The 20,660-nt window shown below is 49.5% G+C and overlaps 1 protein-coding gene across 1 annotated transcript in view; it reads right to left on the bottom strand.

Moving 5' to 3' along the window:
* Positions 1–20,356, bottom strand: part of SHB (SH2 domain containing adaptor protein B) — a 131,151-nt gene extending 110,795 nt beyond the window's left edge. The window contains exon 1 of the mRNA XM_077147644.1: positions 19,604–20,356. Coding sequence (XP_077003759.1) covers positions 19,604–20,308 — 705 coding nt within the window. The 5' untranslated portion in view covers positions 20,309–20,356. The remainder of the gene's footprint in view (positions 1–19,603) is intronic.
* Between the last annotated feature and the right edge of the window lie 304 nt (positions 20,357–20,660).

The raw sequence follows: 20,660 nt of genomic DNA, 5'->3' as shown, positions 1-20,660 counted from the left end.
CTAGGGCCCCAGCCCCGGTGCTGGAGCCAGCGAGCTGAGACAGCAACCTGGACGGAAAGGCAAGCCCTGGCTCTGCCAGGCGGCCCACTCCAACCTGCCATTGCACATAAATTACAGGAGGAGAGGCCGCTGGCCAACTGGCTTCAAGGCCGGCCCTGCCTCTCTCCGGCACAAGGAAGCGCTTTGTGCAGCACAACATCTCATTATCTGGCATCTTAGCTTCACCGGAAAGGGCAAATAATGGGGTAAGTGTGACACATGTTGTGTGGACGTCCCTCCCTGCACAACCTGTCCCTAAGCCCCCACTGCCTATGGGGCAAAGGCTCAATTAGTGCTCAGCTATGGTATTCGAGATCCTTCAAGCTGGCTACAACAATTTTTTCCTGAAACGTCTCCTTCTAGTGAACTTCATCCATTTGTTCAAGCCACTCAACCTGTTGGAGACCCACTAAGTGTCTATAGTCCGGAGCATTTTGCCACCCTGACGGGAGCCAGGGTTTCGGGTGCTTTCCTATCCTGGATTTACTGGAGGTTTTGGGACTCAGGGGTTTCAGAACATGCCAAGACCTTCTTCAAACAATCTCTCTGAGGTCACTCCTCGGCCCACCCCGGTCAGGCCCCGTGTGAGGTGCAGGGGCTCTGCTCCCACCTCTCCAGGAGGCTGGGCCCAGAGGGACGACAGTGACAGGTGCAGTTGGCGTGGTCTGACCACTCCTACTGGAGGCATGGACATGTGTCCATGAGAAAGGAAGGAAGGGAAATCAGGAAACCTCCTCAATGGCATGACATCTGAGCTGGACTTGGAAGAACGAAGAGGACAGAGGGTTTAGTATGGTATGCGTAGAGACACAGAGGCATGTGTGTAAGTTCTGCATCCTGGCAGAAGGCAAGGGGTTTCCAGCCGGCTGGCAGGGAAACAATGGAGTGAAGGAAGTCTTACGAAAAGGTAAGGGCAGGTGGGCGGCCCACGGTGGCTCAGTGGCAGGGTTCTCACCTGCCATGCGGGAGACCCGGGTTCAGTTCCCAGTGTCCGCTCATGTTGAAAAGAAAAAAAAAAGGTTAAGGGCCACCTTGAACGTCATACTAGAGTCTGGGTATTATAGAAGCCATAAGGGTATTTAAGTCACTTTTGGAGGACAGAAGATGAAGGATGAACCACAAAGGTCAAGATTCAAGTAATATGGGAGGTCAAGTGTGAGACCTTTCTTCTGACAGCATTTGAAACAGTCATAACAATAAGCAATATGACAATATATCAATCTCCTACATCCTTATAATGAACCAGACTATACAAGAGATCCTACATAGGATATCACAGTTGCAGGGGAAAAAACAATACATTTTTAAAAGACTTAAACTTTTTCATGTGAGAATGTGGCCAACTTCTGGGCAAAGAAGCATCAATCATAGATCTAGGGTGCTTGGACCAGAGACAGCTTGCGAGAAACCCAGGAAGGTGGGGGGAATCCCCACACTATGAAAACACGGAGAGGACAATCAACATGGGCTGTGACTATGAAGAGCTGTCCAAGTGTTTTAAAATGAGGGTCAGCGAAGCTCTACATCTGTAAATAAAGATGTACTGGATCACGGCTGGACTCATTTACAAAATCACCTATGACTGCTTTCACATGAGGGCAGAATTAAGTACCTGCATCAGAGACCTGTTACCTGCAAAGTCTAAAATATTTATTTCCTGGCCCTTTACAGAAAAGGCTGTTACCCTGGTGTTAGACACATTGGAACTGACACATGCAAACAAGAACGTGCCCTTTCCAAGTGGTTCCCCTGGGAGGCAACAGCCCCGCTGGGCCCTTCTCTGAGTGGGACGCCCAGAGGAGGCTGCACATGTCTTCAGGAGAGCTTGGGATAGTAAATCTTCCATCCTCTGAGAGTCGGTTTAATTTCTGGAAGCTGACCAAGGATTTTCCAACCTAATTCAGGTGAAAAGGTGGGTGATCACGCCAAGGAATGAAACATGCAAGTCTGCCGGGGGCAGGAGACATGCCTTAAACACTGGATGGATTGAAATTGCGGTAAGAGATGTGGTTTCATTACAAAGTTATGCAACATTATTTCTCATGTCTCATTGATTGGGGACAACAGTCACCTCATGTTTGGGCCTTGGCCTGATGGTAAAATAAACTCTTGGTTGCTTTCTCACCTCACCTCCTGTGTGACTACCACGTACAAGACCAACTGCATTCCACAGGGACCTGTGATCTGGGGGTGCTTATTACGGGCTGGGGCTGGTTAAGGAGTCTGGAAAACACAGGGTCAGGAGGTAGCGAAGAACATCTGGTCACTATGCAAATGAGGACACTGTGGCCCAGAGAGGGGAAGGGACTTGCCCAAAGTCAGAGTCATTGAACGGCAGAGGTGGGCCCTCAAAATTCAGTTCCACTCCAGTGTGGCTATTGTGTTCCAGGTTCTATGTTAGAAGCCTGCAGGGGGTCCATGAGAAATGAATGCATGTTTTCAAGGCATCCCTTATATCGAGATAAGATAGATACTCTAGAGAGCCGAGTCTGGCAGGCCTTGGGTACATCTCCTGACCTCTCTGGGTCTCGGTTTCCTTATCTGAAAAAAATGGAGAGAATACCTTTCTTGTAGAATTCCTATGAGTAATGTATCTAAAGCACCCAGCAGTATATAGCAGTGTATAGCATACAGGAGGTGCTCAGTAAAAAGTAGCCAATAATCTCAGACATGACGGTGAGGGTGAGATATTAACTGCAACGTCCCTGCCCACACGCACACGCCCTTCCACACAGGAAACTCTTGAAGACTGCACGAGTTCACTCGGCTCCTATCATGTGCAAGGGACCGGTCCTGCCTGCCTCCCATGGGGAAGTTAACAGAGGGGAAAAACTGTAACCTGCCTGAGGAGCAGCAATGCCCCCACCCCTCTTTTGGAGGCGGGGAATCCTCCAGTAGGACCACGGTTGTAAACACAGGACAAATGGAGATGAACTGACGCAGATAAAAAGCAGGTCGCCCTTGCTTTTGGAGACAGCCAAGAAAGATTTCTCCTAAAGGGCTATGGGAAAATCCCCACACCTCCACAGGGCGGGAACCGGCACGAAATGCCAGTAAACCCCTCGCACTGGGCTTTCTCCTTTCATGGAATAGCCCAACGTGCCAGGGTTGTTGAGCAAGCTTGAGAGGGTGAGCGCTGCAGCTTCCTGTGTCTGGTGGCGGGGTTCCGATAACAGATCCCTGCCCAGGCCATGGACACAGACCCACAAAGTTCCAGCACCAACGGCCAGCACTGGCACTGATGAGCAGCCCAGCAAGCTGGGTGAGCTTACATAACCAAAGGCCTGTCACCACTTCCTGCGAGCCTCATATCCCACATTCCAACACGATGAGACACTCTCTCAGCCCTGGCTTTGAAGTCCAACAACTCAGGGGGCAAGAACTCAGCTGGGAGGCAGAGCGCCTAGGCTTCCTCACCTCCTTCTTCTCGCTCACTTTGAGCTAGAGATGGAGCTTTTTTTTTTTTAATTTACTTTTGTGATTAAATAAATCATACACGTTGGTCCTTAAATACTGAAAAATATTCCAACCTTCCAATGATTAACCACAGTCTGTATTTTGGTCTATTTCCTGCCAGCATTTTTTTCTACACATATATGTAGGAATGGGCTAGCGGGAGATTTCAAATCTTCACACCTTTTCATAGCCTGCTTTTAAAAAGTATCACATAGTAGACGTTTTCCCCTCTCGTCATTGTTCTGCAATCCCTCGGCTTTTTTTTTAAATGCCTTTTCACTGCATGCCTGTGCCATGCTGGAACATTTCCCAGGGTTGGATAGTTCGGTAATTTCCATTTTTTTGTTTTTCCGAATGCTGTAGGTTACTTGTAACCAAATCATCATGACTCTTTCTGTTCTATTTGAAGGTTAAATTCCTAGGAGGGTAACACTTGCTGGGTTAAAGAGTAGCAACCTTTAAGCAGTCCCAAGTTGTTCCTTCACTGCTTCTTGTCACTCTGACCTGGAACCAAGTCTAGGACATTTCTTACGGCAACTTTGACTTATAAAGTCCTTTCACAGCTGCCCTCTCTTCTGACCTCATGATAGGGTTGAAGACCCTCCTTTTAAAGACTGGAAAACAGACTCAGGAAGGTTAAGTGACTTGCCCAAGGTCACAGACCCTTACCTTGAACCCAGACTATCCCTGAGCAGACAGAGTGCTCCTTCCACTGCCCCTATTTCTCTTGTGCCCCTAGACCAGAGTTTGAGCAGGTGCTGGGGGTGTGGTTTACTTTTCTGCACAGCAGGCACCAGGAATAGAACCGGGTCTCCAGCACAGCAGGTGAGAACTCTGCCACTGAGCCACGGTCACGATGTTTGGGGGTGTATTTTAAAATCGAGTGCGTGATGACCTACAATACACAGAGCTTGCTACAACCCCCACATGGCGTTCTGTGGGTCTTTGGACCTTAGGAGATTTGGAGTCCACCTCATGTACCTACCTGTCAATGTCTTGACTGTCCCACCCCAGACTGACGTGGAGAACTGTCACCATACTTCAGCAAAAGGACTCAAGTGGTGTTACTTTCATTTTGTAATGAGGACGCTTCCCTTTCATTACCAAAGAACTAATGAGTAGAAAATGTCACCCTCCCCTAATGGCTATAGGAATAGACGTGATAATAACAATCTAACTCACATGTCTCTCATTTTTAGACTGAGAAGGCAAGGTTACTTTAGATTTCACATTCAAACGAACCTTTGAAATTCAAATACATGGATCTTCTAAGGAAGCCAGTCCTCTTCCTACAAAGGAAATCCTGATTTCCTTTTTTGCATTTTTTTTTAAAGAAAATTTGAAAGCCACAGAATGTATGACCTTCTTGTATTGTTGTTTTGTTTTGGTATCCTTCAAAGATCTAAAATCCCTTCCCTTCATCCGTGCTCTGACCCACGAGAGAATATGGACAAATGCTCTGGTAGACTAACAAACTCCCACAGCTATCGAAAACAACAATGCAGGAAAACCTATCCTTCTGCCAAGTGCTGGTCAATTCCTTTGAATGACTGATGTCATGGGAGAGCTGCCTGAACAGTCAGTTGTGGTATTTCACAGCTTAAGGATGCAGCCTCTGCCTGCAGTATCTGATATCCTGCCTGCCCAACCAGGGTTCCCACCTCCAGGCTCAGCTCAGCCGCCATCCACCACCACCAACAACCCATCCTCTAAGCGGCAGGCTTTCGGGTTTCCTAAAGCACCTATCTGACCTTGTCATAGTCTTGCTCATCACCCCAGATGACTCTTCATTACCCAAAGAATAAAGTCCAAACTCCACGGCCTGTCCCCTGAGGTCTTCCAACACCCAGCCCCACTTCCCATTCCAGCACCTCCTCCTTTGTGTCTTGTCCCAACCTGTACTTCAGCCACATGCGATCATTCACAGGCCCCCCTCCAGGGACACCCAACACCCGCCTCCCATCCTCTAATCTAAGTACCCCAAATCCTCCCTATCCATGGAGGCCCAGCTTCTGCACCACCTCCTCCATGAAGTCTTCCCTGATGTGTCTTTGGTGGTGTTATCCTGAGAACACACATGGAGAATGCCTGGCCCAAACCATGATTCTGGGACCACTAGGTGGTCTAGAGTCAACCTCTATCACTGGTCTTTGCAGCTGTGTAGCATAATGGTTAAGGACAGACAAAGGAGTCAGACAAGTGTGCTTAATCTCCATCCAGCTCCAGCTCTGCCCATTACTAGCTATACAGCCTATGACAATCTGTTAAACTTCTGCTTGCCTCAGTTTTCTCATCTGTAAAATGGGACAGTACTCACAGGGAAGTAGAGATTTGTGAGATAACATATATAACACTTAGAATGGAGTGGCGATCCCAGGCAGTGTTTCCACTTCTACTCTCCAACTGCAGGAAACCATGAATCGGTCACAAACTGACCCAATCAAGATATGGACAGGATCATTTTTAGAGGACAATTATCACCAGGCCAGAAAGTCTAGTCCTACTGGCTTGACTATGGTTATAGGAAGCCCAGAGTTCTAGGCAAGACTATGGACAAAATAACATAAAAAGATTCATAAAGCTTTTCCCACCACCAGGCATTATCCTCAGCAATTTAAACAAATGATTTTATTGAATCCTCTCAATGACTCTATGTACTTCCCCTGCACCTCATATCTCCAAGGCATTTCCTCCTCTGTAAAAGGGGGACTTTTAAAAGGCCCACCTCAAAGACCTGTTGCACAGGTCAAATATGGAAAGTGTTATGAATGGCACACAGCAGAGAAAGATGCCAGGAAACACCATCGATTATCATTATACTCATGTGACAGATGGGGCACTCCAGGCAGAGAAGTTAATCCCTTGCCTAAAGTTACTAAGTGTCCAGGGCTAGGATTTGCGCTCAGGGCTTCTGACCTCCAAAGCCAGTGCTGGTTTCCCACAACCACAGTGGAGCACCATTAGGTCCTGGTACCTGATCAACAGCCCTGGGGCATCCTCGGAGCTTAGCCTGACTGGCTACCTCCCTCAAGGGGCAAAAAGCCAGGAAGGAGCCTCCCTGGTCCCAGATATCATGCCTTTACCAGTCACATGACCCCTGCTCCACTTGCTACCTGCTTAGAAAGTTGGCACCTCCTCAGAAAGTTGGTACCTCCTCAGTGCCAACCTCAGCCCAATCACTTGGAACCCACCCTGGGGCTTGTCACCTCCTGCCCACAGGAAGCTGCTAGACATGGGTTCCAAAACACCCTTCATACTCACGATGCTAAAGGGTCCCTGTCCAGAGGAGCTGGGGTCCTGGCTCTGTGGGGAAATGTCTCAGCCTGCAGCTTCCCTCTGCCTTTGGAGATATGATCACACATCAGAGGGCTATGAGATTGGATGAAAGGTTGGACCGGTTCTACTTGACCCCAAAGAATCAAACTAAGACGGCAGTAGGCGCCACAGAGACAAAGACTTCAGTCAACAGGGCTCCCATAAACACCAGGTCCTCAACACACCTGTGCTAAATTGGGGTGAGTGTCAGAAAAAAACTTTTAAACCCCAGCTGTGCAAAGATAGCTATAGCTGACTTGGAAGGTGACACCCACCAGAACTCCCATCGCTGGATGTTTTCAAGCATGAACAGTAAAAGAGATGGACCTGGTGAGCCCCAGCCCAGGATTCCTGGTGCTCCAAAACTCTAGGACAGCAGTTTTTGACCTTGATTGCATATGAGAATCATCTGTACCCTATCAAAAAATATAGATATCCAGGCTCTATCCATTCACAATTAAATTGTGGTTTAATTGCTCTGGGGTGGAGCCCAGAGAACTGAAATGTTAAAAAAAAAAAAAAAAAGACCTCTGCAGGTGATTCTAATGCACTGCCATGCCAGGGCTGGTTCAGAATTCAGTGACGTGGCATGACACATGACACATGACACATATCGGAGTGAATTAGGCAGCTGCCCTCAACCTCTTAGAACCATAAAAACATTCATCACTGTTAAAAAATTTGCATTTTTTTCCTGATTTGTTCCCCATGAACACTCTTGGACTTAATCTGTTCCTTCACATCTATTCATAAATGTCATAAACCTCACCTGCAGTAGACACCACAGGATGGATTATCCAGGAAGAAAAAATTGAGGAAAGAACACTGTGAATGAGTATCCCTTGTCTTGGGCTTTAGGGGATATTAAAAAAAAATAAGCAATCAAAATACTCTAGCCTCCAAATGCCACTCCTTTTCAAATTTCCCCATCCTTCTGTCCAATCTCCATCTCCTCCCCACAGCCTGCCACACTGCCACCCACGCCCCCCGCAGCTCCAAGTGCCCCCCTCCGCTCAGAGGGCCATTTAACCTGCCTCTCCATCCTGGCACCAAACTTTCTCAGAAATATGCATGAACCATTCTGATGTCTGCTGCTGGGCCCGAGTCCCGAATACTGGAGCTGACTTCTCTCTGACTGCCCTGCAGGACCCGGCACAGTGTGGGAATCTGGTAGGTGTCTGAAAAAACGTCTGCTACGTGGACAACTGAACACTACATTACTTTCTTAACAAAAGTCACTTCTGCAATATATGGAAGCTAAAAGAGACACACTCGGACACAGTCACACAGGATGGCCAGGCCACAGGAGCTGGTCACCCCTGTCCACCTGGCAGTGTGTCCCATGCTCCGGGAGGGGGGTTAGAAGACTCCACCAGATGTAGGTCAAGGTCTTCATGGCCACATCCCACCCACGGCGTCAGGTCTGGCATCCAAAGATGAAGATGATGTCGGGAGGGTGAATGTGTAAAAAGCGCATGGATATCTGTAGATGAAAGGTGTCATTTTATAAAGGCAAGGTTCATCATCATTATCATAATAGCTGATGAGACCTAAGCACAGTCAGGGTGAGATGGAGTCAAAATATTTAAGTTTAAAAAGGCACCTGAAGAAATACAGACAGGTCAACAGCAAGAAGAGAAGAGGAAGTCCTGAAACACAGGCCACTCAGAACACTTGAACCCTACTTCACAACATGAAATCAAACTCCAGACAGATGAAAATTTCAGTGTAAAAAAAAACCCACAAAACTATCAGACAACTACAAGAAAATATGGGTAAATTTGAGGGTAAGGAAGATTTTTCTAAGTAGCAGACTCAAGAACTTATCGAGTTTGATTTAAAGACAGAAAACAATTCACTTAAGCAACAATTATCCCCAGACAGAACCAAAAGGCAAATTAAGAACTTGTAAAGAATATTCAGCAACCCATATGCAGATGAGAGGCTACAATCCTTAATCCACAAAGAGCTCTTATAAATCAATAAAAAGATAAACAAACCCTGTAGAGGAAAAGGATGGACAGAAGTTATAAGTAAACAATTGCAGAAAAGAAATATACACTGTCAATGAACACATGCACCAGTAATCCAAGAAACTATAAATCAAATAAAATTTTATTAGAATTCCCAGTGTATGAGAGAAGAGTAAAACAGGCATAAACTTGTTGAGTCTTTCTACAATTTTGAAAGCATGTACCCAAATTTTTACCTTCTGACCGAACAATTTTCCTTCTCAATCAATCCCAGGGAAATAATCACACATCTATACAAAGAAGTATTTACAAAGATGCTCATTACAGCCCAGATACAGAGCCTAAATATACTGTGCTTCCATTAAATTATGAACATTTAAAGTAATGTGGATATCTGACTATGTCTTTAAGTGAAAAGGAAAAAAAATATACACATAATGACTCAAATTTTTTGGAAAGAAAATGGCTATATATGCATTTTTTTAAAAGGCAAATGGAAAAACAATAAAATATTAACGGTGGTTTCTTTGGATTATAGAATTAGGGTTGGTTTCTATTTTAGTGGGCTTATTTCTCATCTACACCACATATGCTTTAATTTTGTCAAATGGGGGAAGAAAGCTATCACAGAGATAAACATTGAGACAAAATCTTAAATCCAAGCTGGCCTCTTTTTTGGGGGGGTGGGGGTTCATGGTCCAGGAATCGAACCTGGGTCTCCCAAGTGGAACGTGGTCATTCTGACCACTAAACTACCTGTGCACCCTCCAGCTGGTCCCTTTTTGAGGAAGGAAAGTACCCTGACACGATGGGCAGGTAGGGCCAAGCAAGTGCTGGAGGCCGCCTGGCCCCAAATGGCACCTGTGGCTCTGGAATGCCCTCTGAACTGGGGTGGGTTTGGGGGGCTGGCTGGCTTTCTGGAAGTGCATGTTCAACAAAGTGAAGAAGCTTCCCTGTGAAGCACCTCCTGGTCATTTTCATTTTTAGAAGTTAGCCATGGCCTGGAAACCCAGGAAAGTTCCATTTCTCCTACACTCTCTGCTTGCCTCCTCCCAGCAGACCACTTCGAAACCCTGTTTCAGGCATAACTTTTCTGACAAACAAAGGTAGTCAACAAGGAAATGCCCTGCTTAGCAAAAACAGTGGAAGGCTCCAACCCTGCCCCTAGAGAGTATTCGGGCAGAGACGGAACAACACTCATCTTTATCCTCCTGTGGCCCCCCATGGGCATGCAAAACAGGCAGCGGCTGCTTGTGAATTCGGAGAACTGCCCACATCCAGGACACCGCAGGCCAGGCCTTCACACCAAGTCCCTGCCGCCTTGCTCCGCCACCACAGCACACTCTTGCTTTCCAGCCACACCTGTGCCCGCCGCAGAGCTCCTGGCCCACCTCCATCACCGCGGACAGGATCCCTTCTGTCTAGGATGTCCCATCTGTACTTTCTTCTGGTTTCCCTGTTTCTTCCCCCAGCCCCAGGCAGAAGCCCATCCACGTTTTTTCTGGGTTCCTCTGGGCTGCGTATCCCCAGGACCCAGGACCTGGTAGTTAACCAGCAACTTTGGCTGGATCGCAAATGCTCCTCTAGTTTCTCCGTATCAGCTAATGGCAACCCATTCCCCTGCTGCTCAGGACAAAACCTTGGCATCATCCTAGACTCCCCTCTCCCTGGCTCACACCCCACACCCCATCTGTCAGGAACGCCTGCTGGCTCCGCTTCACATGTCCAGATCCAACCCTTTTCTCACCACCCACTGCTAGCACCCTGGTTTGGATGGCTGGAGTCCCGTCCCCCATCTGGTCCCCCTGCAGTTCCCCCCATTTCCTCACTTATCCCCTCCAGTCTATCGTGCACTAGGCAACCAGAACGATCCTCTTAAAACCTAAGTCAGGCCATGTCACTCCTCTGTCCAGAACCCTCCACGGGCTGCCACCACACTCAGAGCTCCAGTCAGGAGCTTTCGACACCGACAGGCCCCATGGCAGCTGCTCCCGCACTCTTCCTGACCTGCTCCTCGGTCACTCTCATCTCTGTAACGTTCCCTGAACCACTCCAGGAATGGCCCTGCCCCAAGCCTTTGCCCTGGCTTTTCCCTCTGCCCAGAATGCTCCTGTCTCAGAGAACAGTGCAGTCCACGTTCTCACGTCCTTCAGCCAAGCTGTCTCCGAGCACCTCGTCCTACACTCAGGCCTCAGTGTCCTGCTCCACAATCCTTATCCTTGACATACTGTATTAGCTGGACTCCTCTCGTTGGAGGGCAAGCTCCCAAGAGCAGGGATTTTTGTCTGTTTTGTTCATCACTGTGTCCCCAGCACCTAGACAGAATAACACCAGGCACGTAGTAGGCACCTAACAATATTTGCTGAATGAATGGATGACCGACTAAGGAAAAAGGACTTGGCGTGGGCTCTCCTGTCTCAGCTGGGGGCTGTGAGTCCAGCCTGTAAGCCAAGGCCTGGCCACAGGCCAGTGATGTCCACCCCTCCCCCATCAGGCCGCTGCTGCCCTCGGGAAGCCCCTTTCTGACCGTTACTCTTTAAGCACTGCTTGGAAAATACTGGGCCTGAGTCATCCCCCAGAGCCCTGACTAATTCTCTCTCCAGCCCTTGGACCCACCTCCGAAATCCTTCCTCCACGGCATAATGGGAAAACCAGAGAGAGCTCTCCCTGAAGAAAATGGAAAGAAACTGAATGATTTAGAGGAAAATTCAGTTCTTCCTGAATTTTCTTAGCTCAGCAGCTAAGAAAGTTCAAACTCTCAGGAAGTTAGTGCCTCTGAAAGTGAAACATTAATAGAAATATTACTGGAAAATACCAAACAGGAAGAGAAGGAAAATTCCATTGTGGAAGCAAGGTCCTCAGTCGCTGCTCCTTAACGGTCTCAGCAAAGCATTTCTGAATCAAAACATGGAAAGAAACGGAAATCAATCAGACTGTCACCCTTCCCGTGAACGCAAGCCTCAGCCAAGCCACTCCACACCGCGCTGACACAAAGGGCACCAGACTCAGAATGAAAAGCTGCAGCCTGGCCACCAGCTCTGCCAGTACCCACTGGGAGGTAGGGCACACAGTGTTGCCCCCCTGAGCCTCCATTTCTCTCTCTGTAAAATGGGGATTCAGCACCTTCACAAAGGGCGACTGTGAGAATCAAATTACTTACAGCTGTGAAAGCGCCCTACACACTGTGGGATACTTATTATACTTAGAAGTCAGGTGCTCCTCTAATGCCAGCAGGGGGATTTTACAAAGAGTAAGTTCAGTCGAAAACAAGGCAGAGAAAATTCAGGAATGAGATTGAGGTGGTATGGCACAGGGGTTAAAGATGCAGGCTCTAGGTCTGGGTTCAAATTGTCCCTGCTACTTACTGGCTGTGTGACCTTACACAAGTTACTTTACTAACCTCTGTGCCTCGGTTTTCTCATAGGTAAAATGGGAGTAACAGTAGCCCCTACTTCAAAGTCCATGGGTGAGAAGTAAAGGAGTTAACACCTACAAAGCATACAGAACCATGCCTGGCTCAGTGTAGGTGCAATAGAAGTGTTAGCTAAAATTACTTTGGTGGAAAGCACCCTTAATTCAGTTGATATCCTTCTTTCCTCAAGTGCTGCCTCCCTTGAAGGGCCTTTCCTGTTTCCCTCAGTTGAAATGAACCTCCTCCATACCCTGCTTCTCCAGTGACTCCACGGAATCGAGGCCCTACCCAGAACAGCCTCTGGGCTAGGATGTTACTCAGCTCACCCACAGCACTTTATGTAGATAAATTCTGCAGAAACAGACCGTGCTCTGTGCTCCAGCCTTGGTCTCTGTGTCCTCACCAGAAGACACGCTCCTTGTGGGCAGGCACTACCCACACCATGTCTCACCCCTATGTCCCCAAGGCTCTCAACAGTAGCCTGTATATAGCAATTCCTCAGTCAACACAGGTGGAGCAGAAATTACAAAGTCAGGGTGGCAGAGACCCCTACAGCCTCCCTCGCCACCCTGCAGGAGACCCAACGTCAACACCACTGAACCTCAGAAAGCTGGTGAGCTGTGCTGCCATCAGCTAACCAGAATCCCAGTTCTTTTTGCTTTAATGCCACTAAATCCTAATTTATTTTCTAGGGCTAAGCCTGCCCCTCCCCCTCCCCCCCATTACCACTTGGTTCCCCAGTCTAAAATGTTAAAGTCAGCTCTAAGTTGAACTCACCAGGGGAAGCCATGCCATGACCAAGGGCAAGTTTCAGCTTTGCTCAATGACCAGAGGAAGCCACACCTGTTTCATATTCGCCTTTTAAAGCCAATTTTATGGGCCAGAAATGCTCTGGGGGGGGGGGGGGAATAGGGAGACAGGGTCAAGTCTTGGGGGTTAAATCCTGGGGTAATCAGTCATGTTCTGAGATTGTCAGATTAGAGAGTGCAGTCACCTGATCTCCTTTAAGGAAATTTAAGTTCCTTGTTGATAAGGGCCAAGGTAGCAACTGCTTTTTCTATTCTTAAAACAGAGCACAGGCAGCCTTTCCAACGCTTGGAGGTAGGGACCACTTGGCATCAGAAAGGGAAGATATGACAGTTACAAGACACACGTTTTGTGCAGCTGTCCCTTGGGATGCGCCAACACTGTGTGTAGAATTTTTCTATGAAATAACTCAAGTGCTGCATTAACATCTGATTTATGGAACTCAGAGGCAGATGGGGGAGGAAGAGGAAACAGCCAGCTCTCGGGCCTCATCTCGGTCCTAGCAAAGCCCAGGCTGAAAGGAGGGATTATGGCAGAGGGATGCAAAAAAAGAGGAACACTAAGCACAGGAGAGGATTCACAACACACATTTCAGTGCCTATCAGAGCCTTACTATCTCCACTTAAATCCTGAAAAATAGTGGAGCAAACTGACCAAAAGCACACAGGCTTGGAACTCAGACTGCATAGGTGTGAATCCTGGCTCCCTCACTTTGTAGCTGTCTGCCATTAGGTAGGTCATTAACCTCTCTAAGCCTCCGTTTCTTTATCTGTAAAGTGGGGTAATACCACCTGTGGTAAATGGACAGCACTGATGGTCCCAATTAATGGCTTGCTGTATCTCTGCCCTGTGCCATGGGACTCTGCAGCTTCTTCCCCCTCCCCGAATCTTGCCTGGCCTCACAACTTAGTTTTGTGAACAGAATGCAGCAGAAGGGACAGTATGCCAGCTTCAAGTCTCAAGAAACCTTAGCAGCTTCTTCTCTTTGAGCTCTGCGACCATCAGATGAACAAGCTTGAGATAGCCTACTAAGGAATAAGGCACCCCAAATAAGGGATGAGATATCCCATGGAACAGAACTGAATTGTCCCAGACAAAGTCATCCTAAACCAGAAACCTCAAACACATATGAAAATCCAACTAGGATTAACAGTCGCCTACCCATCCCTTACTGACCTCAGAGGCATGGGTAAGCTGGCTGAGAGCAGAAAACTTACTCACAGACCTGAAGACTCATGGGTAATAATAAAGGCTTACCATCTAAAACAGGGGTCAACAACTGCAGCTTGCAGTTTTTATAAATAAAGTTTTACTGGAACACAACCACACCCATTCATTGATATATAGTTTATGGCTATTTTTGAGCTACAACGGCAGAGCTGAGTAATTGCAGCAGAGACCATATGATCAGCAGGCCTAAAATATTTACTATCTGGACATTTGAGAAAGGTTTGCTGGGCCCTAATTTAAAACCACTGTGGTTTGCAGTGATTTGTTATGCAGCAAGAGCTAACTGATACAGTACCTAAACCTCTTCCATGGTAGTTGTGAGATTAAATGACACATGCAGTAATTAGCATGAAGCCCACAGAAAATATTTCTCCTATGGGGAATCAATGGGAAAAACTGAATTTGATATTCAGCACTTCTCTGAGACTATTTCCAAGGGAAGGGATTTCAAAGGGGAAAGTGTCCCAGAGGGCAATCCACAGCTACCAAGTTTGACTCTTACCTCTTCCATCAATTATTTTTTAAGAACTAGAGAAAGTGGCAGTTAAAATGACTGATGACTCATGTTTGCCCCTGGCTACAATCAAGCCCTACTTTCATCAACTATTTTATATAAAAAGGGCCAAAAAATAAGTCACAACTCCCCAACCAGGCACATAAGACACTTTCCTCTTTCTTTGTGGACTCCAGCTTCCCTCTGCAATCTCCCACACCTGCCCTGATAAACCTCCAACCATTCTCCCTCAAACCTCCTGACCATGGCACAAGCTGCACTGTCCCCTCTGCAGAAAGAACCCTCCTTCCCACTTCCCTGCCTGGGGAATTCCTGCTCAACCGTCCAGAGTCGGCTCAAATGTTGCCGTCCCTCAAAAGCCCTCTTTGACCTCCCAGACAGAAGCAAGGCCCTCTCAGCTCTCTGCACACATTTCTGTCCTGTATTCTCTGGATTGTTATTCTCTCCCTTGCTAAGCCCTGAGAAACCAGTTTCAACTACAAATCAAGAAGCTTCCTTCCTTCTTGGAAAGCTGGCCACCACTTATTCCTCTCCGAAGTCTCACTGCTTAGCAGGCAGCTCAGAAACTGTCTGCTAAATGTTAAAAAAAAAAAAGTTAGACATGGTATTATTCATTCCTTAACTTTGGAAAACGTGTTATTTAACCCAACTCTGTGGATGCTGACAAAACATAAAGTATACATTAGCATGTATTTAGAACTCAGGAAACTGATGTCACGATGTATCTTGAGTTTTCGCAGTTGTGGTGGAAACATTCACTTAATTAGGATAAAAAATACAAGACTTCAATAGGAAACATAACTAGATGAGACCTGTTTGGCTGCACAAAAGGAAACCTATCAAATAGTTGGCCTCTTTTGTCATCATTATTTTTTTAATAAAGCACTTGAAGGAATATTTCTACCTCCTGCAGTTTCGTTTTCTATTTCCAGGAGCTCAGACCCCCACCATCTCTCAGCTGATATACAGGGCAATTGTAGCCTAACTCCAAGCCCATCTCCCAGAGATTCTGGCTGCTGTTTATAGCCTGGAATGCTCCTCAACCATGACTCTGAGCCTATCCCTTCCCTGGCTCTCCAATCTTCGATCTTCAAGGACACCCCTGCAGAGTCCATTCCTCGACCCCAGGAAAGACCCAGTGCAAAAATGCTCTGGTTTCCAAGAACCTGTCCAACCTTGAGGTTTAATATATATCTATACAGACACATGCACCCCTACAACATAGATACATACACACACTTAAACATACACACACAGCACTGACACATGATAAGTACCCCTACCTTCCCCTGCAAGGAAATTTCACTTCTGCCTATAGGTCTATCTCAAAAGTCACCTCCTCAGTGAAGCCCTTCCCAAATTCCCCCAAGACAAAGGAATAGTTAAAATACAATGTGTCCATCTCCTCCAGAGAGTGAAAGATTACTGACAAGCCCTCTGCATCTTTGTTCACCTCTCCTCCTAGTCAGCCTTTTACCCTGAGCACAAAATAAACAGAAGTTAGTGTTATGTGACAGGAGAAACTAGCACAGTAAACGCAGTTTCTCTTCCAAATGATTCTAAAAAGAAGAGGCCTAAAATTGGATACTAGGGAAGAGGGTTGTGTGTGTGTGTGTGTGTGTGTGACCAAGTACATGTGTCCTAAGCCTCACCTGGGAGAACAGGTGGCCATCTAAGTGTGTGGCAGAGAGAGGCAGGAAGGGAAGCTGAAAGACAAGCCATGGTGAGGGACGGCACTGGGTGTTGAAAGGACACATGGACCAATAACTTCTGCTCCACTCCATGGGAACTCTCAACAGAGGCCCACTGTTGAAAGCAAGCACAGGTGCTGGGGACATGGCAAGAACCCAGCACAGGGCCTTGCAAGAGGGCACTCAACAGACCTGGGTTCTTATTCTAATACCTAATAACTGACAAAAGGAAGCTGGGCCTAAGACTAAGTGAGGTGGCAGATGTGTCTTTTCCTGGATTCAGGAGTGAGGAACAGGAAGTTCTGGAGTGCTTGGGATCTACGATATGCCCAATCTTCAGAATCTGACTGGCTGGAAATAATGTAAAATACCTGGCTGCCTCCTCTGACCTGGAATGGGGGATGGGCATTGGTCAGGGATCAGGAAGTGACACCCACACCCACACCCACCCCCCCACCCCCCACTCACGCACGCACGCACACAAACACAATGGGCAGAGATGAGTAGATCTTGAGTCTCTGCATCCCAAAGCAGCTCCAACCAGAAGATCCCAGAGGGAGCATTAAGGAGAAGCCATTGTTGCCTTAGAACAGTGGTTTTCGAGGTGTGGTTGTGGTATCAGCAGCAAAAGCATCACCTGGGAACTTGTTGGAGATGCAAATTCTCAGGCCTCACCTGTGAACTACTGATTTGAAAACTCTGGGGATGGGTCCCAGCTATCTTTTTTTCAACCAACCCTCCAGGTGCGCTAAAGGTTAAGAACCACTGTGCTAGACCATTTTGCTGTCCCTTTCCCTGGCTGCTCCCCTTCTTCTCAGAACATCTCTGATCACTGAAGTCCCTCAGTCCCTGATAGAGGAACAACTTCTCAAAAGATCAAAGGGCTCAAAGTCACAACCTAGTAGGTAAAAAGTAGTCCAGAGGGAACTTTTCTCAAAATCCAAAGTAGTTTTTCTCAAAACCCATATCTGAGTGTTTCACTCTAGCAGCTAAATCCCGCTAAAGGCTCCAACTGCACTAAGCTTACAAGGACTCTCCCGACCCAGCCCTGCTGCCCCTCTGGGGTCCTGCCCAACTCTAACCTCTCAGTTTCAGCCACAGGGGACTTTACCTGCAGGTCCCTAAAGCACCAGTCTCTCTTCCCCAGCTGGGCTGTGGTTCCCGTCTCTGTCCCAAGATAATGACCCCCACCTCCGAGAAGCACTCCCTGATCACCATGCCTAGCCCCTTCCGCCCTCCAGTGACACAAGGCCCCATCATTGCACAACAGCCAGGCACAGCGCCTCTGGCAGACGTCCACTCTTTGAGGGCCTGCAGCCAGCAGGAAAGGACACAGAGAAGACCCCATAAGAAATATCTCCTGATGGAATGAAGCCAAGCCTTAAACACACTTGTCATTCCAACTATAAAACATGCCATATTATCCTCAGTATTAGACACAGTCTTAATGCTAACGGGGAGAAAAAATGTTCGCTTAAGTTTTAAAGACCATAAGGAAAACTTTCGTGAGCAAGCAGAAATGCTATGGGAAAGAAAGGAGATTTGCACACCTAGTGGGTGCCCAAGAGGTGACAAGGCTTGGGGAGGTGCAGGGAGGCCACACAGTGGATTCCAAACCTTTCCAGAGACCTAAGATGGGCCTTTCTCATGGCTTCCATGCCCTAGAATTCCAGCTTCTCCCAGTCCACCCACAAAGCCAAGCTTAGCCCACACATAAGGCCAGAGGAACCTCTCTGTGCTTTCCTCACACTACAGTCATAATCCCACAAACCTCTCATCCCCCAGGCGGCTCCCTGGATGGCCACGAGGCTCTCAGTTCCTTGCCATCTAGGTGTGGCATCCTGGAGCTTAGGGAGCCCAGGGTCCACGCTTCTAAGGTGTGTCCTGAAGCTGCCCCCAGGGAGAGCTGGGGTACTCCAGACTGCCCATGCTGCCCTTGGCAGACCAAGCAGGTGAACAGATATCCCCGGGGGGGACCTCGGGGAAAGTAAAGCAGAAAAAAGGAGAACCATCCCTTTACTTCCCTGACATGGCAAACAAAAAAAGATCCCTTTCCAAGCACCAGCTGGCAGGTAGGAGCCTGTCTCCCTCCTGTCTGGACCTCCAGTTCTGAAAGGAACTCACACTCCCCCAGCCCCAGCCTGGGCAAAAGTTTACCTTGGGAGAAGGAGGGTGGGGGAAGTGGGGGAGAACATGAGGGGCAGTGGCCTGACAGCTAGCACGAGGCACTGCCCGCAGGACAGAGTTCTCCCACTGGGCCCTGATTTAATCAAAACACTGCACCAGAAGCAGACAGAACAAGCATTATTTTATGGGGGAAGGAGGGCATCACAGGAGTGTGAAAGGCAACGAGGGGGTGGAGCGGGCCAAGTCTGGCTATAATTATCTGGCCTGCTTCAAAGAGGGGGTTCAAAATGGTCTGATACTTTAGAGAGATGGGAGTGGGGTCAGGAAGGAAGAAGGTGAGGAAGGGGGGTTGGTTCTCCTTCCAGCCCCGCCGGACAGACGGATCCCTCCCGCGCGCGCGGGGGGCAGGAACCGAGCGGTGAGAAGCTGAGCGCTCTTGGAGGCAGCGCAGTTTTAACCGGAAAAGCACGCGTGGGGGTTGCCGGTGCAGCTCCAGTACAAAAGGCCGCCCGATTTGGAAACCTAGCACCGGGAAGGGGTGGGGCGGGGCGGGGCGTTTATAGGGATTTACATATACACGTTTAGAGACAGCCAGTCCGGATCTGCCACTAACAATGATGTGTAATCTCAGGCAAGTAGTTTCTCAGCACTGGACCTCAGTTTCCCATCTGTAGAGTGTGTATGCAGGGGGAAGAATGAGGGAGTCTAGAGTAAATACTCTCTTTTAATTCCATGGCAAGACCTTACTTCTGCGGGGCCGGATGAGTCTCTCTTCCTGGGCAAGGCTGGGCTGGGCGTTCTTGCGCCGGCTGCTTCCGAAGCGAGCACCCGGCTTTAGACTCAGAGGAACAACGTTCAGGGAACCACAACGAAAAAGAACAGTGTCAGGGGGCTGATGATCAAGGAAAAGAGCATGGGAGCCTGACCCCAGGTTCCTAGCCCAAAGGTGATGTAAGGAATCCCAACCTGAACGGCGCCTTAGTTTCCCCGTGCGCACAGCGGCTCTCGAACCCCGGCCTAAGGGCAAGGGGCGCCTTACCTTGTCTTTCTTGCCGGCCCCGCTCTCCTCCGCCCCCGAGGCCGCACACTTGTTGAGCAGCTTCTTGCCTCCGCAGGCCGTCGGGCTCCAGGTGCGGCCGCCGGAGCAAGAGCCCCCCGGGGAATCCCCGGCGCCCCCACAAGCGGCGCTCTCCACCTTGATGAGGCGGTGCTTGGGCGAGATGTAGCGCACCTCGGCCGGCGTGGCCGGCCGCCGCTCGCTGCTGCTGCGGTAGAGGTGCGGGGAGCCGGAGGACGAGGACGCAGCGGCGCCGGCGCCAGAGGAGGCACAGCAGCAGCCGGCGGCGCCCGACGCGGATGAGGCGGAGAAGGCGCGCTGGCCGCCGCCGGGCTCCGCACCTCCGCCGCAGTAGTCCAGGCGGCACATGGCGCGCAATTTGCGCAGCGACGAGCCGGGCCCGTTGTAGGGGTCCTCGAAGTCACGTTCCTTCTGCGCTCGATAGGCGCGGATGAGGTCGCTCGTGCTGCCGCTGTCGTCGGGCAACGAGCCTGACGAGGCCGAGAAACAGGAGGCGGAGGCTGGACCGCAGGTCGCCGAGGAGGGGGCCTGCGGAACGGCTTGGGGGTGCTGCGAGGGCCGCTCACCCCGGCGCCGCTGCTCGCGGTAGTCGGGCCGCGGCGGCTGCGGGGGGCTCTTGGTCTTGCTGTTGCCCAAGCTGAAGTACTTGTTCAGCCACTTGGCCATGTCGAGAGGCCGCCTAGGGCCGCGGCGCGGGAGTCCAGTCCGCCGCCGCGGCCATCCGGGGGGCAGCGCTGCCGCCCAGGCCCCTCGGCACCCCGGCCCCGGCGGGGGGCGTCCGGGGGGCCAGCTAAAGACGCCAAGTTCAAGTTCTCGCCGCTGACTCCTGCCGGCCGCTCCCGGGCTCCGGCAGCTACAGCACCGCCCCCCGCCTCCGCCGCGCGCCGCCGGGGCTTCGGCTCTCGCGCCCCTCGCTCGCGCGGCTCATGGGGTCCCGGCCCGCCGCCCCGCAGAGAGCGGGAGGCCCCACAGCGCCTGCCGGCGCGGAACCTCTGGCCGGGTGCCCTGCTGCGCGCTC

This window comes from Tamandua tetradactyla, chromosome 2, assembly GCF_023851605.1.
Source record: "Tamandua tetradactyla isolate mTamTet1 chromosome 2, mTamTet1.pri, whole genome shotgun sequence".
In the NCBI taxonomy this organism is placed as follows: domain Eukaryota; kingdom Metazoa; phylum Chordata; class Mammalia; order Pilosa; family Myrmecophagidae; genus Tamandua; species Tamandua tetradactyla.
This window is presented reverse-complemented; position numbering and strand designations above follow the sequence as displayed.